This window comes from Gossypium hirsutum, chromosome A07, assembly GCF_007990345.1.
Source record: "Gossypium hirsutum isolate 1008001.06 chromosome A07, Gossypium_hirsutum_v2.1, whole genome shotgun sequence".
Taxonomy (NCBI): domain Eukaryota; kingdom Viridiplantae; phylum Streptophyta; class Magnoliopsida; order Malvales; family Malvaceae; genus Gossypium; species Gossypium hirsutum.
Window position 1 is genome coordinate 8,059,774 of NC_053430.1, and position 27,346 is coordinate 8,087,119.

At 33.4% G+C, this 27,346-nt stretch overlaps 2 protein-coding genes and 1 long non-coding RNA gene across 5 annotated transcripts; 1 reads left to right on the plus strand and 2 right to left on the minus strand.

Moving 5' to 3' along the window:
- The first annotated feature begins 289 nt into the window (after positions 1-289).
- Positions 290-4,434, plus strand: LOC107926704 (uncharacterized). 2 transcript variants are annotated; one of them, XM_016857603.2, is made up of 5 exons: positions 290-1,175; positions 2,423-2,575; positions 2,872-2,970; positions 3,228-3,383; positions 4,011-4,434. In XM_016857603.2, exons 1-5 carry the CDS (start codon positions 495-497, stop codon positions 4,143-4,145), a joined length of 1,224 nt encoding a protein of 407 aa, XP_016713092.1. In that variant the 5' UTR covers positions 290-494; the 3' UTR covers positions 4,146-4,434. The 2 variants fall into 2 exon arrangements, with proteins under 2 accessions (XP_016713092.1, XP_016713093.1); XM_016857604.2 differs by having other exon boundaries at positions 290-1,160.
- Positions 4,435-13,568: 9,134 nt separating this feature from the next.
- LOC107926701 (UDP-N-acetylglucosamine--N-acetylmuramyl-(pentapeptide) pyrophosphoryl-undecaprenol N-acetylglucosamine transferase) lies at positions 13,569-22,875 on the minus strand. Its single transcript, XM_016857598.2, has 5 exons — positions 22,443-22,875; positions 21,500-22,357; positions 20,552-20,660; positions 14,759-14,894; positions 13,569-13,913 (listed from the first exon to the last, which is right to left on the minus strand). The coding sequence occupies exons 1-5, from the start codon at positions 22,523-22,525 to the stop codon at positions 13,801-13,803; spliced, it is 1,299 nt and encodes a 432-aa protein (XP_016713087.1). The 5' UTR covers positions 22,526-22,875; the 3' UTR covers positions 13,569-13,800.
- An 814-nt stretch (positions 22,876-23,689) lies between these two features.
- On the minus strand, positions 23,690-26,125 carry LOC107926716 (uncharacterized). Of its 2 annotated transcripts, XR_005930286.1 has the most exons (4): positions 25,854-26,117; positions 24,578-24,710; positions 24,091-24,403; positions 23,690-23,974 (listed from the first exon to the last, which is right to left on the minus strand). It is a non-coding gene; the product is annotated as an uncharacterized lncRNA (long non-coding RNA). The 2 variants fall into 2 exon arrangements; XR_005930287.1 differs by lacking the exon at positions 24,091-24,403 and having other exon boundaries at positions 25,854-26,125.
- Between the last annotated feature and the right edge of the window lie 1,221 nt (positions 26,126-27,346).

Consider the following 27,346-nt stretch of genomic DNA (forward strand, 5'->3'; position numbering starts at 1 on the left):
TTTTATTATTAAAATCTAATTTTTGTATTATAACATAAAACATGCCGTGTATTACTGTTTGGTCATTTTATTATTTATTTTAATTTTTTAATAGTAAAAATAAATATAATTTTTAATAAATAAAACAAAATATAATTTCACTCGTAACACCAAAACCAGAGTAAAAAGTTGAACTGATTACATAAAGCTAAAAAAATAATTAAATTAACTGTTAAAATAGTTTTCTTTTATTTTTAATTTTTTGAGAATTTATTTAATTAAAAAGAATAAACAACAAATAAATCAACATAAACCAGAGTGGTGCTCTAAAAAATTGACCCTCATCAAATCCAATCAAAATTCAATGCAACAAAAAGGAAAAGGAAAAAGACGAACCTCATAACTCACTCCATCTTCTTCTTCTCCCCTCGTCTAATCCTTCAATCTGTTATTTTTCATTATTAACATTCTCTTTCTCTGTTGCAGAACAACCCAACCCAACCAAAACAATAGCCATGCCATTTCTTACAGAAACCTCAGCTTCTGTTTCTGTTTCTGCTTCTTCTTCTTCTTGTTCCACAATAGCAGAACATCTAAAACTAAGACGACCAGCCAGGAACCAAATCAACACGACAGAAACAGATCCAGACCCAGTGTCGGAAATCCCATCTTTAATCCAATCCACTCGTTCTAAATCCACCATTTCCTCTCTTTTCCTCTCCTCCAACAATGACACAACCAAAAAGAAAACCAATCCTTTTAGTCAGTCTGCTCTTAGAGGACTTGGTTGCACCGCATCTACATCACAACAAGTGTCGGTGCCAGCCATGATACGTACATCAGCCGATTGGGAAACTAAGAAAGTAAAGAAGAAAAAGAAAACACAGCAGCAGCAGCAGCAGCAGCAGCAGGAGCAAGAAAAGAAGAAGAAGAAGAAAAAGAAGAAAAGTAGTAAACTTGTTGTTGGCTATGAGAGCAACAACAGCCATAAGGTGCATCATCATCATCATCAACAAGGTGTGCTTTTGAATGAAGGAAGTGGTTATAACATTAGTTGTGGAGTGATTCAAGATGTTTGGTGTGGACCTGGAATTGGGTTTTCAGCTGATGCTGTTGGCTCTGTGGATCGTGTTGCTACAAGGAGAAATGTGCCTGCTAGAGGGAAGATTGATGTTGAAAAGGTCAACCACAGGGGGGTATATCCATCCTTTTATGCTACATATATGGTTATTTCTTTTAGGGATTACATATCATGTCATTGGATGAGTTCTTTATGAGTTTTGGGACCTTAGGAGGCTAATTTCTATGCTTTAGTACAGTTTGGACTTCATTTAATTAATGTTGTGTAGGTTATTATTATTATTATTTTCTGGATTTGGCACTAGAATTAGGTCCTTTTCCCCCCCTTTTTGGTGCTTAGCCCATGCATCCTTTTGATATTTATGAACACTTTTTTGGCCATTCATTCAATTCATTGTGAATGTTAATTGATCCCTGCCTAAAACTTCTTTAGGAAACACTTTATGTTTTTAATAATTTAGATATACCCCACAGATTTGCTCATTATGAATGAACAAATCGCAATTTCTGAAAGCTTTATTGTGCCTTAAGTTGGTTCTTTATTTGCATTTGAAGCAAGCATATAGGTGATCTTGGCACTTTACAACCTGTTTCATACTTACTTTTTCTGAATTTATTTTTATTCTTAATATATTTGTTGAAATTCATTAGTGACACAACAACCACTTAAATTCTTGGGGGTCTTTTGGTTTTAATTATTTTTTTAGGATTAAATAGCCTGAACTTGGCAATTGTTGAACTGTTTTTTTCTAAGTTAGTCCTTAAACTTGACAATTATTCCCACATTGGGGCCTGAACTTTTTTTTGTCCAAGTTAGTCCTTGATATTTCCTTGAAATCCCTAAAGTTCAGGCCTTAATGTAACACCAATTGCCAAGTTCAGGGACTAACTTGGACAAAAAAAGGTTCAGGCCCCAATGCAGGAGCAATTGCCTAGTCCAGGCCCTAATATGGGAAAAATTACCAAGTTTAGGGACTGACTAAGACCAAAAAAAATTCAGGTTCCAATGTGGGAGTAGTTGTCATGTTCAGGCTTCAAATAGTGAGTTAACCTTAATTTTTTATGGTACATTTCTTTTCTTTGGATTTGGTAATGTTTCTTATTTAGTGCTTTCTTAGTGTGTTAAAGAAGCATTTATAATTTAGCTTTGTTAGTGATGAAAGGTAATATCTTTGGATTTTAAAGCCTATCATGGACCCTATCAAATTAGGTGACAGTCTTATACAGCTTTTGATAAGCATGTAAATGTTTGTTCATCTGATTTGGTATTCTCCTTTCTGCATGATCAGTATTCTTTTGTATTATAATTTTGGATGTAACTTCGTTTTTATGCTGGCTGATTTCATTTCATCTATGTTGACAGCCTTCGTATATAGCAAGGCGGACTGTAAATTCCGAAACACTCTCATTTCTTGATTCTGATTCAGCCTTCATCTCATCGCGTCCTGAACCTGATTTCTTCGGATCTAGATACTATCGCCATGCTCGACATCCTTCTCCAGAGGGGCTTGCTGAGGTATGTCCACATTTGACTCTCACATTTAAGTCCTACTATTGTAAGTAATGAAGGAATGGTTGAGATCCTTATTTTGAGAGTAATGTTTACCATTCAAAAAAGATTCATTAAGTGCCAATGAGGCCTTGGCACCATTGGCAAAGGTTGAGGCCCCAGACCTTGAAGGCCCAAACCTTGAGGTTGGTTTTTGTCTGGTTCTTCATCTGCTGTGCGTTGTATTAGTTGGATTCTAAGTCAGATAGGAAATTTATCTTTGTTTAATTTCCATGTCAAACTGTTGGTGGCTGCTGGTGTAGATAGTGATGCTGCAGAACAACTTTCTAGTGGGCGGAAGATTAGATTCACGTGATCGATTTAGCGACTGGAGGCTTGATATTGATAGCATGTCATATGAGGTATGTTATGTTGTCTTTATCTTCTTAAATTGTCTTTTAAAAGGAAAGAAGCTTATTCATTTGGTATGGTTCGACTGGATTCTCGTTCAACTCTTGATTTGGTACAAAACCAAAGGTTTAACTCGGTTCATGTAGCCACCTTTAAGAGGGTCTTTAGCTCTAGGATTCAAATCTTAGTTGTGTGATGCGCCTTTGTACCAAAAAAAGCTCTTGGTTCAATACAAAGAATGAACTTTCTTTTCATTGATGTAAAACAGCAATTACTGGAGCTCGGTGAGAAAATCGGTCATGTTAACACTGGATTGAAAGAAGATGAGATAAGTAGATGCCTTAGAAAGATGAAAGGCTCAGTTATGAATGATTTACCAGTAAGTGTGAACATGAATGTGGATAGGAAGTGCAGCATTTGCCAGGTGAGTTTTTCAAGTTTGTTCTTCATGTTCTATTATCTTACCTGGGAGGTCCTTGTATTATAGGGATCGAATCAAATTAGTCCTTAAAGAATCAAATAAGTTCACATTGTAATAGAGTTAACATTTTTTTTATAAAAAATGTATTAAAATTTTTGTTTTTCATTTACAGAATCATAAAACTTTAAAAATATTAACTGTGTTAAACAACAAATGTTAATCTTATTTCAATTTGGCATTGTTTGATTGTTTTGTAGTATGAGGATTAAATTGATTTTTAATAGTAGAGGGTTAATTTGATCAGGCCCCTATAATTAGGGGCAGCAGGAGGGGGTGGTAGGAGCCCCAGCCTCTCTTAAAATGAGAAATTTAACCTTTGGCCCTTTTAAGTTTATAAAATTTTAAGTTAGTACATGATAAAATTGTACTTTGACTGGCCCTAAAAAATGATAAAATTTTAATTTAGTCCTTTAAAAATTATAAAAATATAAGTTATTAAAATAGTTAAATTGCATTTCAACTTTCATAAAAGCATACAATTTAATTTTGTCCTTGGCTATAATAGAAGGACCTCTCAAATTCATTCACCCTTTTTCCTTTTTATTCAAGTTTTAATTGTTTGGAATATAGGAGGAATATGAAGCAAATGAAGAAATGGGAAAGCTATATTGTGGACACAGTTTTCACATCCAATGTATAAAACAGTGGCTTGTGCATAAAAATACTTGCCCGGTTTGTAAGACCGAAGCAACGGCTCAATGCTAGCTGCAGCCAGCTGTGGCGGTGCCGATGGAGATTCAATTTTTACTCCCCCCCTCCCCTTTTATTTTCTGAAATGTGTGAAGCCTTAAGGGTTCAACCTGTGTTGACTTGGGCAGTACAGGGAAGAGAAATGTTGCAACTTTGCTCAGCCCTCTTCCTTGAAATCAACTACTGTGGGTTTGTGATTGTGTTGCCATATTTATGAAAATTTTTTCATGTTTATAATTGGTGTTATGTAAATTTTGATATGAATTGATGATATACTTGTATTGGTTTTTATGTTTTTTTTTTTTTAATTTGGTATTGTTGTGTTACTTAAAATTGCCCAACAATTAAATAAATGCTTTGATTTCTCTACTTGATTTGTTTGGGAAAAAGTTGCCTAAAGTGTTTTGAGTAAATTAATTGAAAATAAGAAACTCGAAATCGATTGGGGTATTAAGGATGATATCGGTTCGATGTTTATCATAATTCAATTTGATTTTGTTTTTAGATTTTTTTGACTTATTTTGACAAAATGAGCTCTACTCTTGAAATCATGAGATTAGTCAATTGGTTGTTCAATTTATCTTTTAACCATGAGGTCAATGATTTGATATTCGTTTATAGTTTATGGGAATAGAACATATTTCATAATCATTAGTAAACACTTTAATTTTAACAAAAGAAATTGTTTTTAAGATTTTTAAATATTATTTTTCAAGAATTTTTAAATTATTTTTAATATTTTTAATTTAAATTATTTTTTTCATTTTAATATAAAATATTTATTTTTATATCATAAAAAATTAAACTTAATTATTTATTAAATAAAAAATAAAATTTGGTTTGGTTTGGTTTGGGTAATCGTAATTCTAAATGTGCATTTTTTAAGTCATTCAAATACTTAGGTTCGATTTAAATTTTGGTTTTTCGATTTTTCTTGCTCAGCCCTATAGGGTAATGGTTCGAAGAAGGGTTTTGAATCAATTGATCCGAGAATCAATATAAATTAATTGAATTGGGCAAAAAATCAATTAAAGTGAGCAGTTAAACTGAATTTTTAATATTTTTTTATAAATTTTTAATAAATTTATTTAATTGAATCGATCAACTAATTGAATTAACAAATCGATAATTTAACTAATTCGACACAAACCTGATTCTAAAAATCTTACTTTCTACCGCCGTCAATGCCCTCCTTGCTTGTTTGTGCTCTTTTATGTGTCCTCCAATAATTGATTATTAACACATGGATTAATAAATTATGGAAAATTAATTGTTCTATTGCATATTATAGTAGCTAAGTCATAAGAAATTGTGTAATCAAAAAATATTTGGTGTAATTCATGTTACGTAATGTATTACATGCTATTAATAAATATTGTAATGAGATAATATATATTGTAACAACACAAAAATTTAACGAGAATTTATAAAGTATATATTGTAAGAAATTTAATGAGAATTTACAAAGTATATATTGTAAGAAATTATGTAATAGTGTAATATATATTATAATTTGTGTTACACAATATGTTTTGTAATAAATACCGTAATAAAGTAATATACATGATAATGCAAAAACCTTACGAGAATTTATAAAATTATTATGAATGTTTATAAGAAATTGTGTAATCAGATGATATCTTGTAATTAGTGTTACACAATATGTTACAAGATCCACTTGGATTCGAGCCTTGAGGCAGCAAATGGTGAACCTTTATTTGGTCAAGTCCATAGTGTGTGCATGAGGTGTGGGTATATTCTTACCGTGTGTGCGAAAGTATTAACCTCTAATTGTATAGTATATAAAAAAAATCTTATGAGAATTGTTCTATTACAAAATATATTAGATAAGTGATAAAAAATTATATAATTAGGTGATATATGTTATAATTGGTGTTTTTTGTAAGGAGTAATATATATATATATAATGAGTAGTAAGCTGTTAAATAGATGAAACCTTAGGGTAGAAATTTCCAACAATCGTTCTTCTAGGTGAGTTGAAAGTTAATGTTGGATGGGTGTTCTAAAACAAATGTTTTCCAAAGCAAGTCATCGTTTACAAGAATGTGTAGAATTTTTATATGTAATGGATCAGGGATTAATGCTTTTAAAAATCATTTGTATGTATCAAACAAATCCCATTTTAGATTTTCTTCAAAAAAAATTGTACGAAAATGGAGCATATGTTTTAAATTGATAGTTCAAATGATAAGATAAAGTTTTCGTAACTACGTCAACAATGGACAAAGCATATTGAAAAATGGTGTTGTTGAACACTTGAATGAGATGAGCTTGCACTGATGCAATTAGTAGGTTGTTTGAAATTTATTGAACAAGTAATTATGGCATTGAAAGTAGCTATGTGTTGTTTGAGGACTTGACGGAGATCAAGCATCGACTTCAAACAAGATATAAGGTAAAGGAGAAGTAAACGTGTGAATAAAATAAAATAAAATAAAATAAAGAAAAAATAAAATAACACACAAATTTTACGTGGAAACCCTTTCGGGGAGAAAAACCACGGGCAGAGGAGAAGAAAATTCACTATGTCGAAAATTTGAATCAATACAAGAGGAATAGACTATGTCTATTTATAGGCTTGTAAAGCCATATTCTAGTAGGATTGAAACACCTTATCCTAATCAATATAAAATAGATGGAGTTTAATAAGGTTTAAAAAACCTTATTCTAAAATGAAATAAAAGAAGTCTAGTTCTATATGGATTTTACTTTTATTTTATTTTCCATCGTATTTTATTTAAATAAGAATTTGGGTCACTTAATTCTAACAATCTCCACCTTGACACAAATTCTCAATGAACAAGTTCTTCATCGCGAACTTTCAATAAACAAGTTCTCCACCTCTTCCATAAAACCCCTTAAGGGTTTCCACCTCTTCCATAAAACCCCTTAAGGGTTTAACTTCAACAATGAACACCAACCAAGTCTAAGCAATGCTCAAACTTGGTTATAGGAAGTGACTTAGTCATCATATCTGCAGGATTTTCATGAGTACTAATTTTGCTCACAACAATATCACCACGAGCAATAATATCACGAACAAAATGATACCGAACATCAATGTGTTTTGTTCTCTCATGAAACATTTGATCTTTTGTAAGAAAGATCGCACTCTGACTATCACAAAATACTGTGCTGATTTGAAGGTCTTCATTAAGTTCACTAAAGAGTCCCTTCAACCAAACAGCTTCTTTACAAGCCTCAGTGATCGCCATGTACTCAGCTTCAGTGGTAGACAAAGTGACTGTAGTTTGCAAAGTGACTTTCCAACTGATTGCACAACCTCCGATTGTAAAGACATAACCTGTGAGAGATCTTCTTCTATCAAGGTCTCCAGCAAAATCAGCATCAACATACCCAATGACTCCATCTCTAGTTCTTCCAAACTGTAAGCAAACATCAGTAGTACCTCGTAAGTATATTAAAATCCACTGAACTGCTTTCCAGTGTTCTTTACCAGGATTCGCCATGTATCTGCTAACTGCACTGACTGCATATGATAAATCTGGACGTGAACAAACCATAGCATACATGAGAGATCCTACTGCACTAAAGTATGGAACATGTGACATGTACTCAATCTCATCATCTGATTGTGGAGACAAAGCTGATGAAAGTCTGAAATGAGCTGCTAAAGGAGTACTAACAGGCTTAGCACTCTGCATATTGAACCTGCAAAGAACTTTCTCAATGTACCCCTTCTGACTTAGGTACAATTTACTTGCTTTTCTATCTCTAATAATCTCCATACCAAGTATCTTCTTTGCTGGTCCTAAATCTTTCATCTCAAATTCTTCACTTAGTTGGGCTTTGACCTTTCTTATCTCTACTTTATCTTTTGTTGCTATCAACATGTCATCAACATAAAGAAGTAGATACACAAAAGAACCATCACTGTTTTTCTTAAAGTAAACACAACTGTCAAAACTACTTCTTTTAAAATCATGAGAAGTCATAAAGGAATCAAACCTCTTGTACCACTGTCTTGGTGACTGTTTCAAACCGTAAAAGGGACTTTTTCAGCAAGCAAACATAGTCCTCTTTTTCCGAGACTGTAAAACCCTCTGGTTGTTGCATGTAAATATCCTCCTCAAGTTCTCCATGCAGAAATGCAGTTTTTACATCTAACTGCTTAAGCTCCAAATCATGCATGGCCACAATACCAAGCAAAGCTCGAATCGAACTATGCTTAACAACTGGGGAGAACACATCTGTGAAGTCCACTTCTGGAATTTGACTGTAACCCTTTGCAACAAGCCTTGCTTTATATCTGGGTTCTTCAACTCCTAGAGTCCCTTCTTTCTTTTTAAACACTCATTTACAATGAACAGCCTTTTTACCTTTAGGAAGTTTTACAAGATCCCATATTCTGTTTTTGTGGAGTGATTCCATCTCCTCTTGCATAGCAAACATCCACTTTTCTGAGTCTTTACAGCTAATCGCCTCAGAATAATTAAATGGCTCTTGATTTGCATCTATATCTTCAGCCACATTTAAAGCATAAGCAACTAGATCAGCCTCGGCATACTTCTTTGGAGGTTTAATTTCTCTTCTTGTTCTGTTTTTGGCGATAGAGTATTGCGGTGAAGAAGCAACTCTATTCTCAATTTTTGTATTGGCTTGAGGAGTTGATTCTGTATTAATCTGATGCTCCACCTGCTTTTGGTTTTCTTTATTGGAAGAGTCTTTAAGAGATAAGTTAGGTAGCATAGCAGTTTCATCAAAAACAACATCTCTGCTAATCACAACTTTTCTATTTTCAGGACACCATAACTTATAGCCTTTTACACCAGCTTTATAACCAAGAAAAACGCATTTAATGGATCTTGGTTCCAATTTTCCATTATCAACATAAGCATACGCAGGACACCCAAAAATCTTTAAATCAGAATAATTAGCAAGATTACCAGACCATACCTCTTGTGGAGTCTTTTTCTCAATGGCAACGGATGGAGATCGGTTGATCAAAAAACATGCAGTAGAGGCTGCTTCTGCCCAAAATGACTTCGGTAAGTTGGCATTTGACAACATACATCGAACCTTCTCCATGATCGTTCTGTTCATTCGTTCTGCAACGCTGTTTTACTGTGGAGTATGACGAACTGTCAAGTGTCTCATGATCCCTTCTGACTTGCACAATCTATTAAACTCATCAGAACAAAACTCTAAGCCATTGTCTGTACGGAGGTATTTTATCTGTTTTCCCGTCTGCTTTTCAATCATAATTTTCCAAGACTTAAATGCGGAAAACACATCGTTTTTCTGCTTCAGGAAGAACGCCCAAACTTTTCTGGAAAAATCATCAATAAAGGTTAGCATATAATTAGCTCCACCTCTCGAAGGCACTATGGATGGCCCCCACAGATCAGAATGAATATACTCCAACGTTTCCTTCGTGTTATGGATTCCTCTAGTGAATCGAACTCTCTTTTGCTTCCCAAAAACATAGTGCTCACAGAAATTCAGTTTGCAAATTCCTTGCCCATCAAGAAGTCCTCTTTTGCTCAATTCAGCCACGCCATTCTCACTCATATGCCCTAGGCGCATATGCCAAAGTTTAGTAATATCATCATCTGACAAGGAAGAGGAAGCGACAGCTGCATCACCAGTAACAGTAGAACCCTGCAAAACATATAACTTGGCAATTTTTCTCTGCCCTTTCATCACAACAAGGGACCCTTTGAAAATCTTTAAAACCCCACTTTCAGCTGTGTATCTGTACCCTTTTGAATCAAGAGTACTTAACGAAATTAAATTTCTTTTCAATTCTGGAACATGCCGTACGTCGCTAAGTGTTCTGACAACTCCATCAAACATCTTAACTTTAATTGTTCCAATACCTGCGATTTTACACGAAACATTATTTCCCATCAAAATAACACCTTCAGATACTGTTTCATAAGTTGTAAACCAATCCCGATTGGGACTCATGTGGAAGGTGCAACCTGAATCAAGTATCCACTCCTCACTTACTTTAGAATCATTGACAGAAGCGACTAGAAGTTCACCATCGCTGTAGTCTTCTACAACATCAGCTTCACCGAAATTTTCTGGTTGTTTTCCCTTTTGATTCGCAGCCTCTCTTTTAATCTTATTTTGTAGCTTATAACACTCAGATTTAATGTGCCCTTTCTTCTTGCAGAAGTTACAAGTTTTACTTCTATTTGAAGACTTCGATCTACCCTTAGATTTACCACGAGGATTCTGTTCCTGTGTCCTACCACGATCATTATCAGCATTCCGATCTTGTCTCCCACGAACAATGAGACCCTCTCCCTGAGAGTCGGGTTTAACCACAAGATGTTTCATCTTATCATACGAGGTTAAAGAATCATAAACCTCATCAACTGTGAGAGACTCGCGGCTATATAAAATCGTGTTTCTAAAGGTTGAATAAGACGGGGGCAACGAACAAAGTAGAATCAACCCTAAATCTTCCTTATCATACTGAACCTCCATGGCCTCCAAGTTTGAGAAAATTTCTTTAAACACTGTTAAGTATTCGTGTACAGACGCACCTTCCTCCAAACGATGAGCATAAAGACGCTGCTTCATATGCAATTTACTTGTTAGAGTTTTCGACATACATATTTGTTCTAGCCTCTTCCATAATGCAGCGGCAGTCTTCTCTTTCATTACATCTTGTAAAATTTCGTTGGAAAAATGCAGATGTAATTGTGTTAACGCCTTTCAATCCTTACGCTTCTTCTCTTCATCTGTTAATATCGAAGGCATCTTATCTATCCCTAGCAGGGCATCCTCCAGATCCATCTGCGCAAGAACTGCTTGCATCTTAATCTGCCACAATGCAAATCTGGTGTTGCGATCCAACAGCGGAATTTCATACTTCAAAGATGCCATTACTGTGATTGAGATGAACAACCCGGAAGCTCTGATACCAATTTGTGAAAAAAAATAAAATAAAATAAAGAAAAAATAAAATAACACACAAATTTTACGTGGAAACCCTTTCGGGGAAAAAAAACCACGGGCAGAGGAGAAGAAAATTCACTATGTCGAAAATTTGAATCAATACAAGAGGAATAGACTATGTCTATTTATAGGCTTGTAAAGCCATATTCTAGTAGGATTGAAACACCTTATCCTAATAAATATAAAATAGATGGAGTTTAATAAGGTTTAAAAAACCTTATTCTAAAATAAAATAAAAGAAGTCTAGTTCTATATGGATTTTACTTTTTTTTGATTTTCCATCGTATTTTATTTAAATAAGAATTTAGGTCACTTAATTCTAACAAAACGAATGAAGGTTGCGTGAAGGTCTAAGGATTAACTATTCCTTGTTTGTGATTGGTTGAGCCTAGTGTCATTATTTGGTTGGACTACTCTTACAATTCGCTTCTTGCTTATGCACTCTGATCCTTGGCAGCTGCTATTGTTGGCTTTTCATAAAGACCTGTTAGCCGTTTATTATATGACAACCGTCTGTTGTGGATCCATTTTTCTCTGGGATTGAGTATCTCATTTGGGCTTAATCTTTATCCTTTTAGGCTTAATATATTTGGTATAACAATGTGTCCTCCCTTCAAGTCTAAGGTAAGTTATAAGGTGAATTAATGAGAACCAAAATAAATCAATCACTCAACCCTTTTGTTTAAGTATCCATTGTCACTCTCAATCATGAAGGGACTTTGTAAATGGTGAGTGAAAATGGTATGTAAGCAGATTTTGTAGTCATGAAACACCTCATTGTTGAATGTATGATGATAGCAATGTTGTATTGTGGAGTAATTGCAAAAAGTTTGCTAGAAGTTTGAGCTACATCAACTTGATTGAACTAGTGGTATGTGAATCACATTATGCATTTTTCGGATCAACCAGTGGGGGGTTTCGAATCAGGGTAAAGTTGTTAGCATGAATTGTATCCTCCTAATGTTATGCATTTTTCTAACTTGCTATTAGAGAAGCATAATGTCAAAACTGTTGTGCAACGGATGTGTTTGGTAGAATAGGAGTATGCTACTAAAATTGACTAGTATGATAATGGATCTCTACAAGATTGAGAGTGTATATTTTTAGGGGTTATGCCATGTCTTGTGAGGGAGTGTGGTATCCTTTTTGGAGTAATAAGTGAAGATGTATCCTTATAGGTTTGAGGATGTATTCCTAAGAGACTAAGAATTTATCCCTTTTAAGGAACAAGAAATTATCTCATGAGGGATTACGAAATGATCCACCAAGGGATTAGGGAATTATCCCTTGAGGGATTCGAAAATGATCTATGAAAGAATAAGAAATAGCCCCTTAAAGGATTAGGAAATGATCTCTTGAGGGATTTACGGATTTATCTCCCGAGGGATTAGGAAATGATCCCTTGAGGGATTGAAAATATTTCCCCTAAGGGAGTGAGCTGGATCGATTAAATGGGAGTAAAGTTTAGGAGTTTATCTATTTTGATAGTATTTTATTAATCTCAAACAAGGTGCTTAGTTGAGGGATGACATATTATCTGTTATCTTAAAATATATTTTGATGCGAGAGAATGCATTTAAAAAATGTTTGAATGTTCTTCATTGCTAATTTGATTAATTTTATGATCGTTATTAATTATCACATAAATCACACAAGCGTTATGTTACTTGGGGGAAAATACATGTAAGCATTGTCTAGTGCCAGTTGTAGGGTGTATGAGAGTTACGGTTACATGTAACTTCTTTCCAATAATTATTGTATTACGCATTCTCTTGATCGCCAAGTGAAAAGGCTCATATAATTTGTTTTTGAAACCAGTTGATCCAGATGTTTTGTCTTACCATGCAAGGTTGCTTTATAGAGTTGTGTTCCAATGCTCTCTCTATATACGTGTTGTTTGTGTTGAAAGGTAACAATGTGAGTTGTTTTCATTGTTAATCTTGACTTTTTACTTGCCATTGTCGATCTTCTTCCCTACATCTATTCCTTTTTTTTATGGCTTGGTTTGGGGAAGCGTAGGCATTTGAGTTTATGCTAAGGTACATGCTCATGTGATCTCGACGTATATAATGGTACTACGGTATTGTTTGGAGATATGTACATGCATCATGACTTGTCATACATTTTGATATAGAATGAGGTAGTTGTATACTTTGTATTAGATAGGACTGGAAGTACCTTGTGTGAATTAGCACGCAAACTTACCTCGACACCCATAGTGATCAAATTTAGTGCAAATTTCTTTCATTGAGATCCTAAAGAGTACAAAAAAAGAGAATATCAATTGGCAAGTCCGACTTAAGACCTCAACACCCACGGGTTTTGAGTTTTCTTTATTTATTTAAACAACCTCAACTCCTATTGATGTCGAGTTTAACTTAATATTTTGACTTCTTTTCTTTTCTTTCTTGCTTGCTGATATAATCTCTTTTCTTCTTGTACCAAAGAATCGAAACAAAATTGTGTCTTAACTCCAAAATCTAGTTACGCAGTCAATTGTTTCTTTCTTATCTAACCACCAAGAATGAGTAGAGTTGTTCTACATTGTGAAGATCCGTGCAAGACGAACAAAAGAGAGTAATTCTATGATCCTCACACACTCCTGAATATGCATTACAACAAAGCACTTTGTGAAATTATTGATTGATCTCCATGAACAACAAACATCAGATCAACCTTCGTTAAACATGAAAAATTATTATCCATCAAACTTCCCTTAGCTGTTCTCCTTAACTAAAGAAAGGATGTGTTTTGCAATCTCTGCAGAAGCATCAGGTTTTGCAGCATTCAGAGCCCTCTGGGACATCTCTGCTAGTAATCTCTCATCCCCTGTCACAATGGGCACACATGATATAAAACCAAATTCAAGCATTTTCCACTATTAGGGTAGACCCTGTAACAGTGATAAAAATTAGAGTAAAAGTATTATGAAGGTTCTTGTACTAGGAGTTAGATTACATTTTGCCCCCTTTACTCCAAAAATAGGCAAATTAGCACCTGTACATTAGATTAAAAAGCAAACTTATCATTTCTTTCTGTTAAAAATTTCATCAATTTCTACTGTTTAAAAACTAGCTTGGTCAACAGAATAACTAATAATTACATGAGGCATGTCAGGTGTATATCATTTTGACATATAGGATCAGTTTACTCATTGATCTAACGTACATTGACTAATTTACCCATTTTTTAGTAAAGGGGATAAATTGCAATCCGAATCCTAGTACAAGGTTCTCCATAGTACTTTTACCTAAAAATCTGTAATATCAAACAAGATGCATGCTGCAGATGTGTTTTTTCTTTATTGCATATGGCCAGCAAAACAAAACCAAAATCCTCCATTTTGATACTCACTCTATTCTTATACTCCTTTTAACTTTTCCTAGCAAACTACTAATTTCAAGCCAATTAATCTTTTGAACATACATCGTATGATTATTTCTGGAATTTCACAGAATTGTCCCAAGTTGATTATCAACATATACTTGTAAAAATGGACTTATGTATGTTTCAAGAATAACACTTGCATGGCATGAAACAAATATGTCTGAATACATGGGTCTATTAGGCACATTCGGTAATCCGATTTACCATCAATGATCTCAAGTGATTATCAGATTTCCAGTCTCCAGTCATAACACTAATCATAAATGCAAGCAACAGCTGTAAAATACCTAATATTTCGGATATAGCTGACCCAAGGGTGGTTGAATCAAGTTCATCCTCAGTTATAACCCTTGAACCCGCTACATCTGCCATTAGAAAAGCATTTTTGTGTTGATGCCCTTCTGCAACATTTGGTGATGGTACCTACAGCATCCACAGACAAATAAGTACACAACCAGTAAAAAATAAAATGAGGCAAAAAGTAGTAATTTAGGTAGAATCTTGATTTTCATAACAAGAATGACTTGGTTAATTCTAAACTGATCTTTAGGCACAAACTCAAGAAATTGTCACAACAGAAGGAAAAAAAATCAATATAATGAAAAATTTTGCCTCTGCCTACAAATGATTAAAGAAAAATAAAAACAAAAATGTTTTGATGCTTATATTTTAAGGATACCAACAAAAATGAAATATCTGATCATTGTGCCAGCCTAATCAGAACCAAGGCAGAACTTTTTAAGCTTCCCAAGATTTTATGAAGATAGTTGAAGAATCATGGGCTCAGCAGGTTAGGGGAGATCCTTTAATAAGGTTAACTTTGGTTGCATCTCCAAGAGAGTTGAAGAGAAGAGAATTGAGCTTAAGAATATTCAGTCTCAGCTTATGAAACAGCCTAGTGAAGAGATTGTTGCAGCTGAAAAGAAAGCAAGGCAGGAATATTATGGATTTAGGGAGGCATAGGAAAAAATTTACGGACAGAAGGCTAGCGTTCAATGGATAAAGGATGGGACCAAAATACTTCCTTTTTCCATAAGCAAGTGATGATTAAGTAGAAAAGCCAGACCACTCATGTTCCTAAAGCAATGGGAATAAACTGGAATGTCTTAGCCAGATTATTAAGGAGATTATTGGCTTTTCCGAAAAAAATTTGGGGTAGGCTGATCCAAACATTGTTAAGGTACCTAATGAGCTGTTGAAGGAACTTATATACCGGGAACTGTTTTTGATGAGGTGAAGGAACAAGTAGTGGAACCTGTTACAATTGAGGAAATAAGGAAAACTATTCTTGCAATTAATGGAAATAAGAACCCAGAACCTTATGGTTTCACAGCCAAAATTTTACAATGTGCTTGGGATAATGTGGGTGAGGCAGTGGTGACAGCTATACAGTTCTTTTTCTCCACGGCAAGTATGTCTCCTGCTTTCAATGCAACAGTTCTGCTTTGGTCACGAAGGTTCCCAACCCAGGCAAGATGACAGATTTGAGGCCCATTTGTGTTGTTACATAGTCTATGTTATGATATAATTTTGGGATTGTATGCTTGATATTAGGCTATAATGTAAGGGATTGTAATTGTGTAAATTTGGCTGTTTATTAGGATTTTAGAGATTACTTTATTTTGTATATTCTTAAATTGTATAAATATCCCTTAAAGCTAGAGGGAAAATTAAGTTACTCTTTCAGATTCATCTCATTCTTTTTTTCTTCTTTCATCCTTCTTCTTCCCTTTCTCTCCCACGGCAACAACCATCTTTGGCAATGGCCTCCTTTTCTCCTCAAATTCACATGGTATCTTTAACTCTCACCCCACTTGCCACTGCAAAGCCCACCCCCAGTCGACCCTTCTGAATGAGCACCAAAGTATAAATTATCTCAACCTTTTCAGGAATTAATGGCCTCTAAAAGGATTATTATACCCCACGAATGGAGTAGCTGAACTTAAAAACTGTCAATTTATTGAAACTGGTCGCAGAATGTTTAATCATAACAAAGTACCACTTCATTTTTGGGAAGATACTGTTATTACTGCATGTTATATGATTGGCTGCATACCTTTTTGTCTCACAAAAAGTCATCATGCCATTGTCTTCTTTGGACAACCTTCTTATTCTCTCCCTACTCGAATTTTTAGTTGTACTTGTTTTGGTCATAACCATACACAAGGAAAAAATAAACTTCTTCCCAAAGCAATTAAATGCTTTTATTTGGGTATTCTCGACATCTAAAGGGATACAAATGCTATGATCTTATTACTCACAAATAGGTACAAATTCTATGATCTTATTATTTGCAAATACTTTATTTCTGCATAGTTAACCTTCTTTAAGACTACTCCACATTTCTCATCTCCATCTCTAACCCAAAAGGTTGTTGTTAAAGCCCTCCCAGCTCCTATCTTATTTATTGCTAATAACACACCTCCTATTAAATATCTTCAAGTATATTCTCAACACTCCACTACAAATGCTCCTAATCCTTTTTCTCTAGATACAATTCAAGTAGATGTTCCAAGTGACTTATCCTCTTCACTATCATATTTTCCATCTCCAGTCATGCCTTAAACAGAAGAACACACTCCACCAAACAGCCTCAAAACAATAGTTTTTATCCAAAAAGTTTTCGGGAAAAAATATTTTTAATAGGTAAACGTTTTCCGAACGATCTGACGAAATTTGTCAAGTTGCTCTGCAATTTTCGGGTTTTCAGCGATTTTGATTGACTCATAGCCTTAAGTTTTCATTTAACTTTGCTTTTTTTTTATTGTTCCTTTATGCATTCTAACACTTTATTATTTCTTATGTTATTAGGTTAAAGCATGTTGCACATTCCTTCTTTCGTGCAACACAATTCTTTGGTGTCTAGCCAATTTTAGACTCTTAATGCCACTAGGTTTGTTTTGCTATTTGATTTTAATACATTTTGATTAGTTGATATAAACATTTTAAAAGATTCACAAATTAATTCTTACCTCATTTAAAATTTTATTTTATTTTTGAGTGCATAACGGTGATGTTTGCTTAATTTTTCTTTTTGAGTGTTATGTTCTTTTCAAGCTTTCACAATGACTTATGACACTTGTAGTAGCAAAGAAAGTAATAATCCGAGTGAAAAGCCATCAGTTACCATGGAGAACCTTGCTGATTTCATGATGAAATTGCGAAACGAACTCTACGAGGTCAATCATAAGTTTGAACACTTGATTAACAAGATGCAACGAGATCTAGATGCTCGAGAGGCTAAAGACAAACAACAGGATGCTATACTTCAAACAATGAGCAATACCTTGAATTGCTTGGATGCTCAAATTGAACGTTTGGCTTGTAAATTGGACAATGATGATGGTGTTGAGGTTGAACAATCTCGTGCTCGTGGAAATAATGCTAGACATGCCCCTCGTGCAAATGATGAAACTTTGGTTAATAATGATTGTAGGCAGTCTTCTTTGGCTAAACCAAAGTTTTCTATTCCACAATTTCGTGGAAAGAATGATCTCAAAGCATATTGTGAGTAAGAATAAAAAATATAACTTATGTTCCGTTACTATAAATTTCTGGAGATGAAAAAATCTCATTGGCGACCCTTGAATTTTCGGATTATGTGTTAAGTTGGATGCAACTTGGAATTAATCGTCAAAGAAACTACGAAAGGGAAATTGAAACATTGGATGAGTTGAAGCAAGTGATGTGAAAGTGTTTCGTTCCTTCTCATTACTACAGAGAGGTCAAAATGAAACTTGCCATGTTCAAGGCAACCAATCAATTGATGAGTACTTCAAGGGGAGATGGCCAAACAAAAGGAAGAGTAAAATTGATCTCTCAATTGTCGTTAAATATTAGTGGTGTAGTCAAAAAGATCATGAAGGTTCTGATGTCCAATTAAATATTCAACTAAAGAAGAAAGTAAGTATGACTTTGTGTATTTTGTTGACTCTCACTCTAGTAAAAAAGAGATTTGTGTTGGGGAACTTTGTGAACCAGAAAAAGATGATGGTGAGAATTTTTTCCTCGAATCTATGGATATAGAAAGGTTATATTCTCCTATTGATATGTATTGTATTGAACTGAAAATTTATAATACTTGTGAGGAGATATGAGAATTGAGGAAAAATCATGTGAAAAGAATAAGAGAAAAGAGACATTGAGTGATAAAAGTTTACTTGATGGTCCACTTTTGGTAGGTGAAAACACATATAAGGTAAAATTAGAGAGTTCTCAAGTGAGAAAAGAAAATGAAAAGCAAGAAAACACCCATAAAAAAGTGAGGAATGATTATGTTTTAATTAATCATAACTCAAATTTGTTTAGTGGTGTTTCTTTGTTATAAGATTTCAAGGATTCATTAACGGACTTCCAATCACATTACTCTACAATCGATAGATAATTTTACTTGTGGATAATTTTACTTGTGGACGAGAGGTAAGTTGAACATTGATAATTCTCCACAAGTGCTATAAGGTAAAAAAGGTAAGGAAACATTAGGAATTGATTTAAGAAGGTATACCTAAAATTTTTTTAATAAGTATGTTACTGATTTTATTTGTAAAATATTTCTTTATGGCATGCTTTCTCGTTGGTCAAGTTTCATTAAATCTTTGTCTGAAAGTTCAATTAGTTTTATGAGTTTATCTAGGTTTGTAAATGGTACTTTTGTCGCATTCGATAAGTTTATTAAAAAATCTTATGCATTTGATCTTGCAACAATATTTTTTACCTTAAACTTTAACGATGAATTTTTACATAATAATATTAACCTTCTTGATTTTTATTGTTATGCAAAATTCTTGACTCATCGTTGAAAATTCTAATGGATGACCATGCATATTCAAAGAAAGTTACAAGTTATTTTTTACTTCAACACTCTGTGCCTAACATTTATTTGTTTAGTGTTAATTGTTCGTTTTTGAAGGAGAGGTACTCATGTGCCTAAGCATGGATGACCATGCTGATCTGGGGGATCAAAATCATGTCTTTGATCCTGGAGACAGTTTTGGTGCACAGGAAAACTTAAGTAAGTATTTGTTTGTTTTTATTTTATTAATTCTAATCTTTTTTCTTTTTCTAAATGTAAAGATTTGAAGACAAATCTTCTTGAGGAAGGGGGGAATGATGCGAGTCTCGAGGCGCAATTTCAGGCTCATGGATGTGATGGGTTTACACTACCTTAAGACCCAACAACAAGGTTAAAGGCTAAGTAAATCAAACCAATATTCAATCAAAAGAAATATGTGAAGATGAATCTTTTTGAGGAAAGGGGGAATAATACATGCACAGAATGAGTGAAATTTATTAAAGTCAATTCAATCAAGTTGTCAATTTTCAAGCTGAAAAAATTAGTCAACTTGCGGTGAACTTTTAGATGGGATCTAGACATTTATGAGCTTAGATGTCTGTATAGCATTTGAAGAGTTATATTTGAGAGTTTTATTTAGATGTACTTAACTAGCTTATATTAAGGTCTCTTCATTGTACACAATGAATCAATTCATTCATTATTCACTTTGAGTTAATAAAATTCTTTTTGAGTTTTGTATTTAAGAATTTCTTTTGAATTATAACTTAGAAAAATTTAAACAATCTTTTCAGATTGTGTGGATCATCAATGCTAATAATATTAACATGGTTTCCAAGAGATATTTAGAGTTATATGATATCATAATGGTTGAGGAAAATTTCATGAGAAAAAATCTTGGTTTAGTTCCCTTCCACTTAGGTTAATATTTAACGCTATTATCACTACAACAGGAAGCACAAAATATTTACAAAGTCTTTTATGGTTTGGAATAATAATGCTTCTGGCTACAAGCAATACTCTACTATAATGTTTTTTCTAAATATTTATTAAACAATGACACAAAGTTCAAGAATTTCCTTCACTGAAATTGGAATAATATGTTCTCTGAACAATTAACCGCCCTAGCTTTCATGTCATCAAATTAGTAAAATGATCTAAGTTAACTCATTCATGGTTTTGATATTTTTAGAAACTAATGTTAATTAATACCTAAAGAGACCAAAAATAATAACAAACAAACAACAAGAAAAAGAAAGAAAGATAGGGGTAAAGGTTTTCAATCTACCAATATAGAAGGTTTCCCAGTAGCCAAGATCTCAGAACAAGTCATTGCACCAGCTCGAGAAACAACAAGGTCAGCTGCTGCATATGCCATATTCATTGAATGCAAAAACCTTCATAATTATCAGAGATATATCAAATATTATGGAACTAGAGAATAGACACATCAATAGGCACATAATTATTTAAAGAATCTAACCTTCATTGAACCACAAATAGACAAGATTAGAATAATAAGCTCATAATTATCTATATCAGCACAACCATGTGGAATTTGCTCTCAAAACTATATACAGTTATCGCTACATGAGAAAGAACGATAGATAACAGATCAAAAGGTAGATTCCAGCAGCCAAGCAAGAATACGATCAAATGAGAAGAGTCATAACCTTACAAGGCAAACAAAATGATGCATCTTGACTTAGATATTCGAACAAGCCCAGGGCCATTACATTTTTGTCTTCTTTTCAATGCGAAGACATGAATGTTTGTATGAGTGTCTAGAAAACTAACATCCAGAATCAACAAAGCCATGCGTACTTGTGCATGTGTCTACCAAGCTAATATGCCCTTGTGACTAATGTAGAACAATACATTCATTAATTTTCTCCAAAAATATCTGGTTATGTAAAGTTTTTTCCAATCTAACTACACATAAATTCATAAAGCACCATATATTTCAGCCTTCTCAACTTTATCTTTGTAGTAAATTTTCTTAGATTATTATCTATAACGAGGTGAAAATAAATAAAGTCCTTACAGAGTTCAAAGTTCAGGGTGCTGCAAAGGCATTATTTCTTCCAAAAAGTTAACATAATTGCTTCATCTAGTGTATCGCATTTGCATATTCAAATCATACTAAGCAGCAGAAGTCTTAAATCAATCAAACAAACAATATTAATCATATGAACAAATAGGTTAAATCCTGCATCACAAACACAGGGCAACTTACGGTGCCAAAAGCAGTCGAGGGTGGCTCCTAACCAAGCTCTCCATTTCATTAAACGACTCCACCCCTGTTTGCCATATAATAAACCAATTCTCATGTTCCAACAGCAACTGAGAGTACACATTCAACAAGGCAATGTTAACAGCATTAGCTCCTAAAGAACCTCCAAGAACCAAAATCACTTTGATCTCCTCTGAAGAACCCTCCATTTTTTCTAGCCATGGAAAAAAATGCAACCTCGACAATGCCTTTGAAACCGAATTTTTCAAAGACAATCTCACGGGATTCCCACAAACAACACATTTTTCTTTTCTTGGGAAACTTTGAACCGTTGAATTGAATGCAACAAACACCAAATCAGCAAACAAAGAGAGAAACCTATTAGCAATACCGGGAACGGAGTTCTGCTCTTGGATCACAACCTTGATCCCTTTCAGCAGAGCAGCTAAACAGACAGGAAAAGAAACATACCCACCAGTTCCAACCACTAGATGGGGTTCAAATTTTGACAAAAGGGTAAAGCATTTGGTGATGGATTTGATCAGAAAGTACGGGAGGAGGAGATTACGGAGAGAGAAGAGAGGCCTGACTAGTTTGACGGCCGGTATTGGTTTGAACTCAAAATGAGCTGACGGAATTGCTGTGCTTTCCATGCTGTTAGGGCGGCCTAGGAAGAGTAATTCGGAGGTTGGGTTGACGATTGTAAGCTCATCTGCTATAGCTACAGCAGGGTAGATGTGTCCCCCAGTACCACCAGCAGCAAACGCCACACGGAGGCCGTTCAGGGCGTTGCTGCCGCTGCTAGTGGTTTGATCATTTCTTGCTTGTTGTATGGAGAGGCAGCAGGTGATGTTAATAGACCTGCAAAAATATAGAATTCTTTACAGTTAATGGGGATTTGTGGGCAAGCCAAAGAAAGAAGAAGAAGAAGCAAAACTCGGTTTACCTGGGTTTAGAAGGGGAGGAGTAGGATAGTAAATAAGGGGGTTTAGGAGGGAGAGAGAAGAGGAATTGAGTTGTGGAAGCCATTTTCAAAGCATTAGTATTTCAGCTGCTCAGGTTTTAGATAGTAATGTGAATAAATGTGGGAGGTTTTGGAGTTGAGAGAAAGGGTTCAAAGTTGAGACAGGGGAGGTGAGGAAGAAGCGTAGATAGGCCATGGTGGGCCTTTTTGCTGTAATTGCCTTCTCTGTTTTCTAGTTTTACATAAATACTACACACAGCTCGAAGTCCAGGGGAATCTTAAATTGGTCCTTTGTTAATATTTTCCTCCGTTTGGGCATGTGTAGTGGTCACGTGGCATTGCTTGTCCTTTTTCGAAGTTGGATCACTCACCTCGCCTGCTATATTTCTGGTACATAAGACACCCTTAATCACTGCAGCCCTGCATGACTAATAGCCAGTTCTTCATTGCTTTTGCTTTTCAGAAGTGCTTTTGAGAAATTTGAGTGTTTGGCATTGCTGTCAAAAAGTGCTTTTGAAGAATAAAATGTCCATTTTAGACATGAGATTATAAAGTAACAAATATGTATTTAAATAATGTTCAAATTAGTTAATATTATGATATTTTAGCAAAAATATAAAAAAATAACTTATTATAACTTATTGTTAATATTTTAATATATAATATTAATTTTAAATATTTCTAAGTAATTAATATTAATTATTTATAAAATTTAATTAGAATATATAAACTATATTTAAATATTTAAATATAAAAATTAAATATTTGCAATTAGATATTGACACGATTGTATTATTATAAAAATTATTTTTTACTTTTAATTAATTAAACACCTATCAATTTCGTTCCAACTGTCATTGTATTGTAATGTTATAATGTTTTTGTTCTACTATATGACAATGCACATTATTTGTCATATTTTTGTTCCAATTTAATGCACACTACTATTTTAGTGTAATGTTTGCCAATAATTGTTTCAAAATGGTATGAACTTTGGACCAAAAGAAAAAAAAAAGTTATATAAACAACAATTCAATAGAAAGTCGACAAAATTAATTGAAGTTGGTTCGATTCGGTTAATTATTTTAACAGAAAAAGCTCAATTCAACTAACGGTTTAGTTAATTATAGTTCAATTAACAATGGATCGAACTAACTATTTCATCACCCTTTAGATTAAATGTTTGAGAATATAAAACAAAATACTTAGAATTATAAAAGCAAACATAGTTTCAATTGAACAGTTTAGCGTGTATTGCATTTCATTTAAAGGTTCAGCTAAAATCTTTAAACAGAATCAGACCTATAGTAATAAAACTGGTACATACCATGATGTAAAAAAGTACAAGAGAAACAGAAGAGCAAATTTCAGTCCACTCAGATGTTGAACATATTTTGAATAGACCAACAAAATCAGCTATCCACTGTAACATACTTGAGAACTCTATAGGGAGTTGATACACATAAAGCATGAAAATGCTGAAGCCTGCATAAAACTGGAGAGCCTTCCACAACCTTGACAAAAAAGAAACAGAACATAAGCTACTAAAAACATTAACCAATGATAAAATCAAATTCATTGACAAAGAAAATGAAATAGAACAATGTACAAAGAGTCAAGAAGCAATCACCTGAATAGTCCTAGAAAATTACTAGTCAAAGACCAATCTACTAGCATTAATACTAGAAAATTGCTAGTCAAACAGGAAGCAACTTTAAGATGGAGCCTTTCATGAAATAAACACTGGGTTAAGAATCTGAGCAAGCATTAATACTTTGGGTTAAGAATCGTCAACAGCAAGCAGCAGCTATATCCATTTTCTAAAACAAGGAACTCAAACATAAATATGGTTTGAGTTACACATGATATCACCTTTCAAAGTTCAAGCCATGCTTTCCAATCTCTTTGTCCCACTTAACTGAATTAATCATACTTTTTTCCTACTAAAAGTAAAAAAAAAATCCAAAAAATACAACAGTTGCAACTTAGGAGTGAACAGTTCTTTTATATGTTAACTTAGGAGTAATGATCACTTGTAACTTGACACAGTGGCTACTTAGCTGACACCAAAGAGAGCAATTATATACATATATTTACTTATTAAAAGAGGGAAACACCTGTATGTTCTTCATTACTACTAAAAGCCAACTGCCTGCATCTATTTGCTCAGCGCAGAGCCTCACACTCTCCACCAAAGGTCACATAATTCACCAACATCAAATGCTAGCATCTGAGAATATCATATTCTACCTGGGAACAAATTTACAAACAGAAGGCTGTGAGCCAAGCGCCGTAGAGAGAAGAATGGCTCCTGATTAAATGTTTTAAGTATAAATCAAGCTTTAGCAGAGAAAAGCCAAAACTTATGTTAAAAAATGGAACAGGAATATACCCCAATGGGCACTTACTGGCATTAGATTCTTTTACCAAAACAAAGAAATATACCATGTTTAGCTATTCACAAGTTCTCCAACTAAGTTCCCAACATTAAACAAGTTCATCTATTCTCAAATCCAAGCAATCACGTTGATCAAATCAATTGTTATATTAGATAAGAATTAATTCCAAAAGCATCTTACTAACTACTTCCAAACCACAAAGTAAAAACACCAAAAATGGAAAGAACCAATCAGGTTTTCATTACTTAAATATCATTATTAATAAATAAAACTCTTTGCTTCTTCTTGATTTTTCTCTCGATTCTCGAATGCAAAGAATGCAACAAGCAGAACCAATTCCATATTTTACTAAAAGAAGAAAAGGGACTTCAGCCTTTAATATAATCAAACAGATCTAAGAACAATTACATAAACTGAGCAAAGTTGGAATCTGCACATTCAATCTATTTGACTTTTCTAAGAAGAAAGGCCTTGCTGGTTATCAATTTGAAAGTACTTCACAGCATTTTCAAATCAAACCTTCCCCTTTAGCTTGGATACGAATCTGATTCATTGCAAAATCCAACCGTTGAATGTGATTTTATGATCATTTATAGATTGGAGAGCTTGAATTCGAGTAATTAGTAATGTTTCTTATCGTAAAGCTAAACCCTAGAAACAATTAAAAAGAACATCATCAAAACTTTTAAATACAAAAGATAGAGAAAATTCACCAACGATATGGAATTTGGATACGAATTTTGATTTAGTCTATATTTCTTCTATTTTATCAACTAAAATAGTTTGGAATAATTACAAAGCGGTAAAGCAAAAGAGGCAGAGCAAAGCAGCAGTAGAGGAACAAAGCAGTAAAAGCAAAACAGGCACAAAAGCCAGAATTTTCCCTCTTTTTTTTCTGTTGGAAGAGTTACTTACCTGCGGAAGAGGAACTAAAAAGCAACTAAAAACAAAGCATAATTAATAATTAAAGAGAAGAAGAAGAAAACAAACTTACCTGCGGAAGAGGAACAAAGAACAGAAAAGAGCTTTCACAGTGAAAATGTGAAAAAAAAATGGGTATAGAGCTTTCACAGCAGAGGAAAGAACGTTTTTTCAAGGGGGAGAAATAGGTTAATTTGGTCTTTTATTAGCCAAAAGCACTTCCAGCGTTTTAGATGGTGAGATTTTTAGCTTCTCCATCTAGAGAGAAGCACTTTTTTGATGGAGAAATTTTAAGAGAAAAAGGAGGCTTAAATGCTGATGGACCAGACTAGGTTTTCACAATCCGATACATAGTTAAATTGGTTAGGTGTTCATAAAAATAAAAATAAAAATAAAATATATTTAAAAAATTGGTTCAACTCTTAATTTAATCATTTTTTTAAGATTCTAAATTTAATTGATTTGATATTTTTCTTTGAATTGATATTTCGACCGGTCAATTCAATTTGATTCAAACAATTATGTTCAAAATTTATGAAATTCAACATTTCATTAATCAATAAATGCATCATGAAATCTGCCCATAGTTAGCCTCTCTTGAGACGTAATTGATCGTTAAGTTCTATTACCATTTATAAATATTGATGATGAGTTTGATCAAGGAGCAATAAACTGTATCTTCTGATGTAGTCAATTCTGTATCAATTCTGGTTATACCGACCCATGTACACCATTTTAGTAAAAAATTGAAATAGTAAACTTTTGTTCTACATTGATAAAAATATCAATCTATACCAATGACACTGATTCGTTCTGTCCAATTTCGATTGCACCATTTAAAATATTGTACACCAACTAGTACATTAGTTAAAATTTACCAACTTTAAACTTAATTTTATTTATTTTAAAATAAAAAAACTAATAAATAATAAAAGAATATTGTGCACCAACTCGTACATTATTTAAAGTTTACCAACTTTAAACTTAATTTTATATATTTTAAAATAAAAAATTAATAAATAATAAAAGAAGTGTTGGGTTTGATTTTAAACCGGTCCGAAGAACTTAATTTTATATTTTAAATTATTTAAAATATATTTATAATTTATAATTTATAAAACAAATATAAATTATTTAAACTCCATAACTAAAGTTGGTTAACCTATTGAACTGATTGACCTAAGATCGATTTAATTTTGTCAGATTTTGAATTCTATTCTGGTCCAATCAAAATTTTTTTTAAAATTATAATAGTTTAAATTGGCTTAATACCAAATCGGATGCTCTCCCTTACTTTTGTTATATCTAAGGGCTAGTTTAGTACTGTTTTTGAGAAGTGCTCTAAAAATTATGGTGAAAAGAAATATTTTTGAAAAGTTTAATTTAAGATTTAAGTGTTTAATATTTTGCTGTCAAAAAATATTTTTAAAAAGTATGGTGGCAAAGGTGATTTTGAGAAGTATTTTTCAAAAAGTTTAGTTTAAGATTTAAGTGTTTAATATTTTGTTGTCAAAAAGTGCTTTTGAGAATTAACATGTCCATTTTATATATTGTGTTATAAAATAA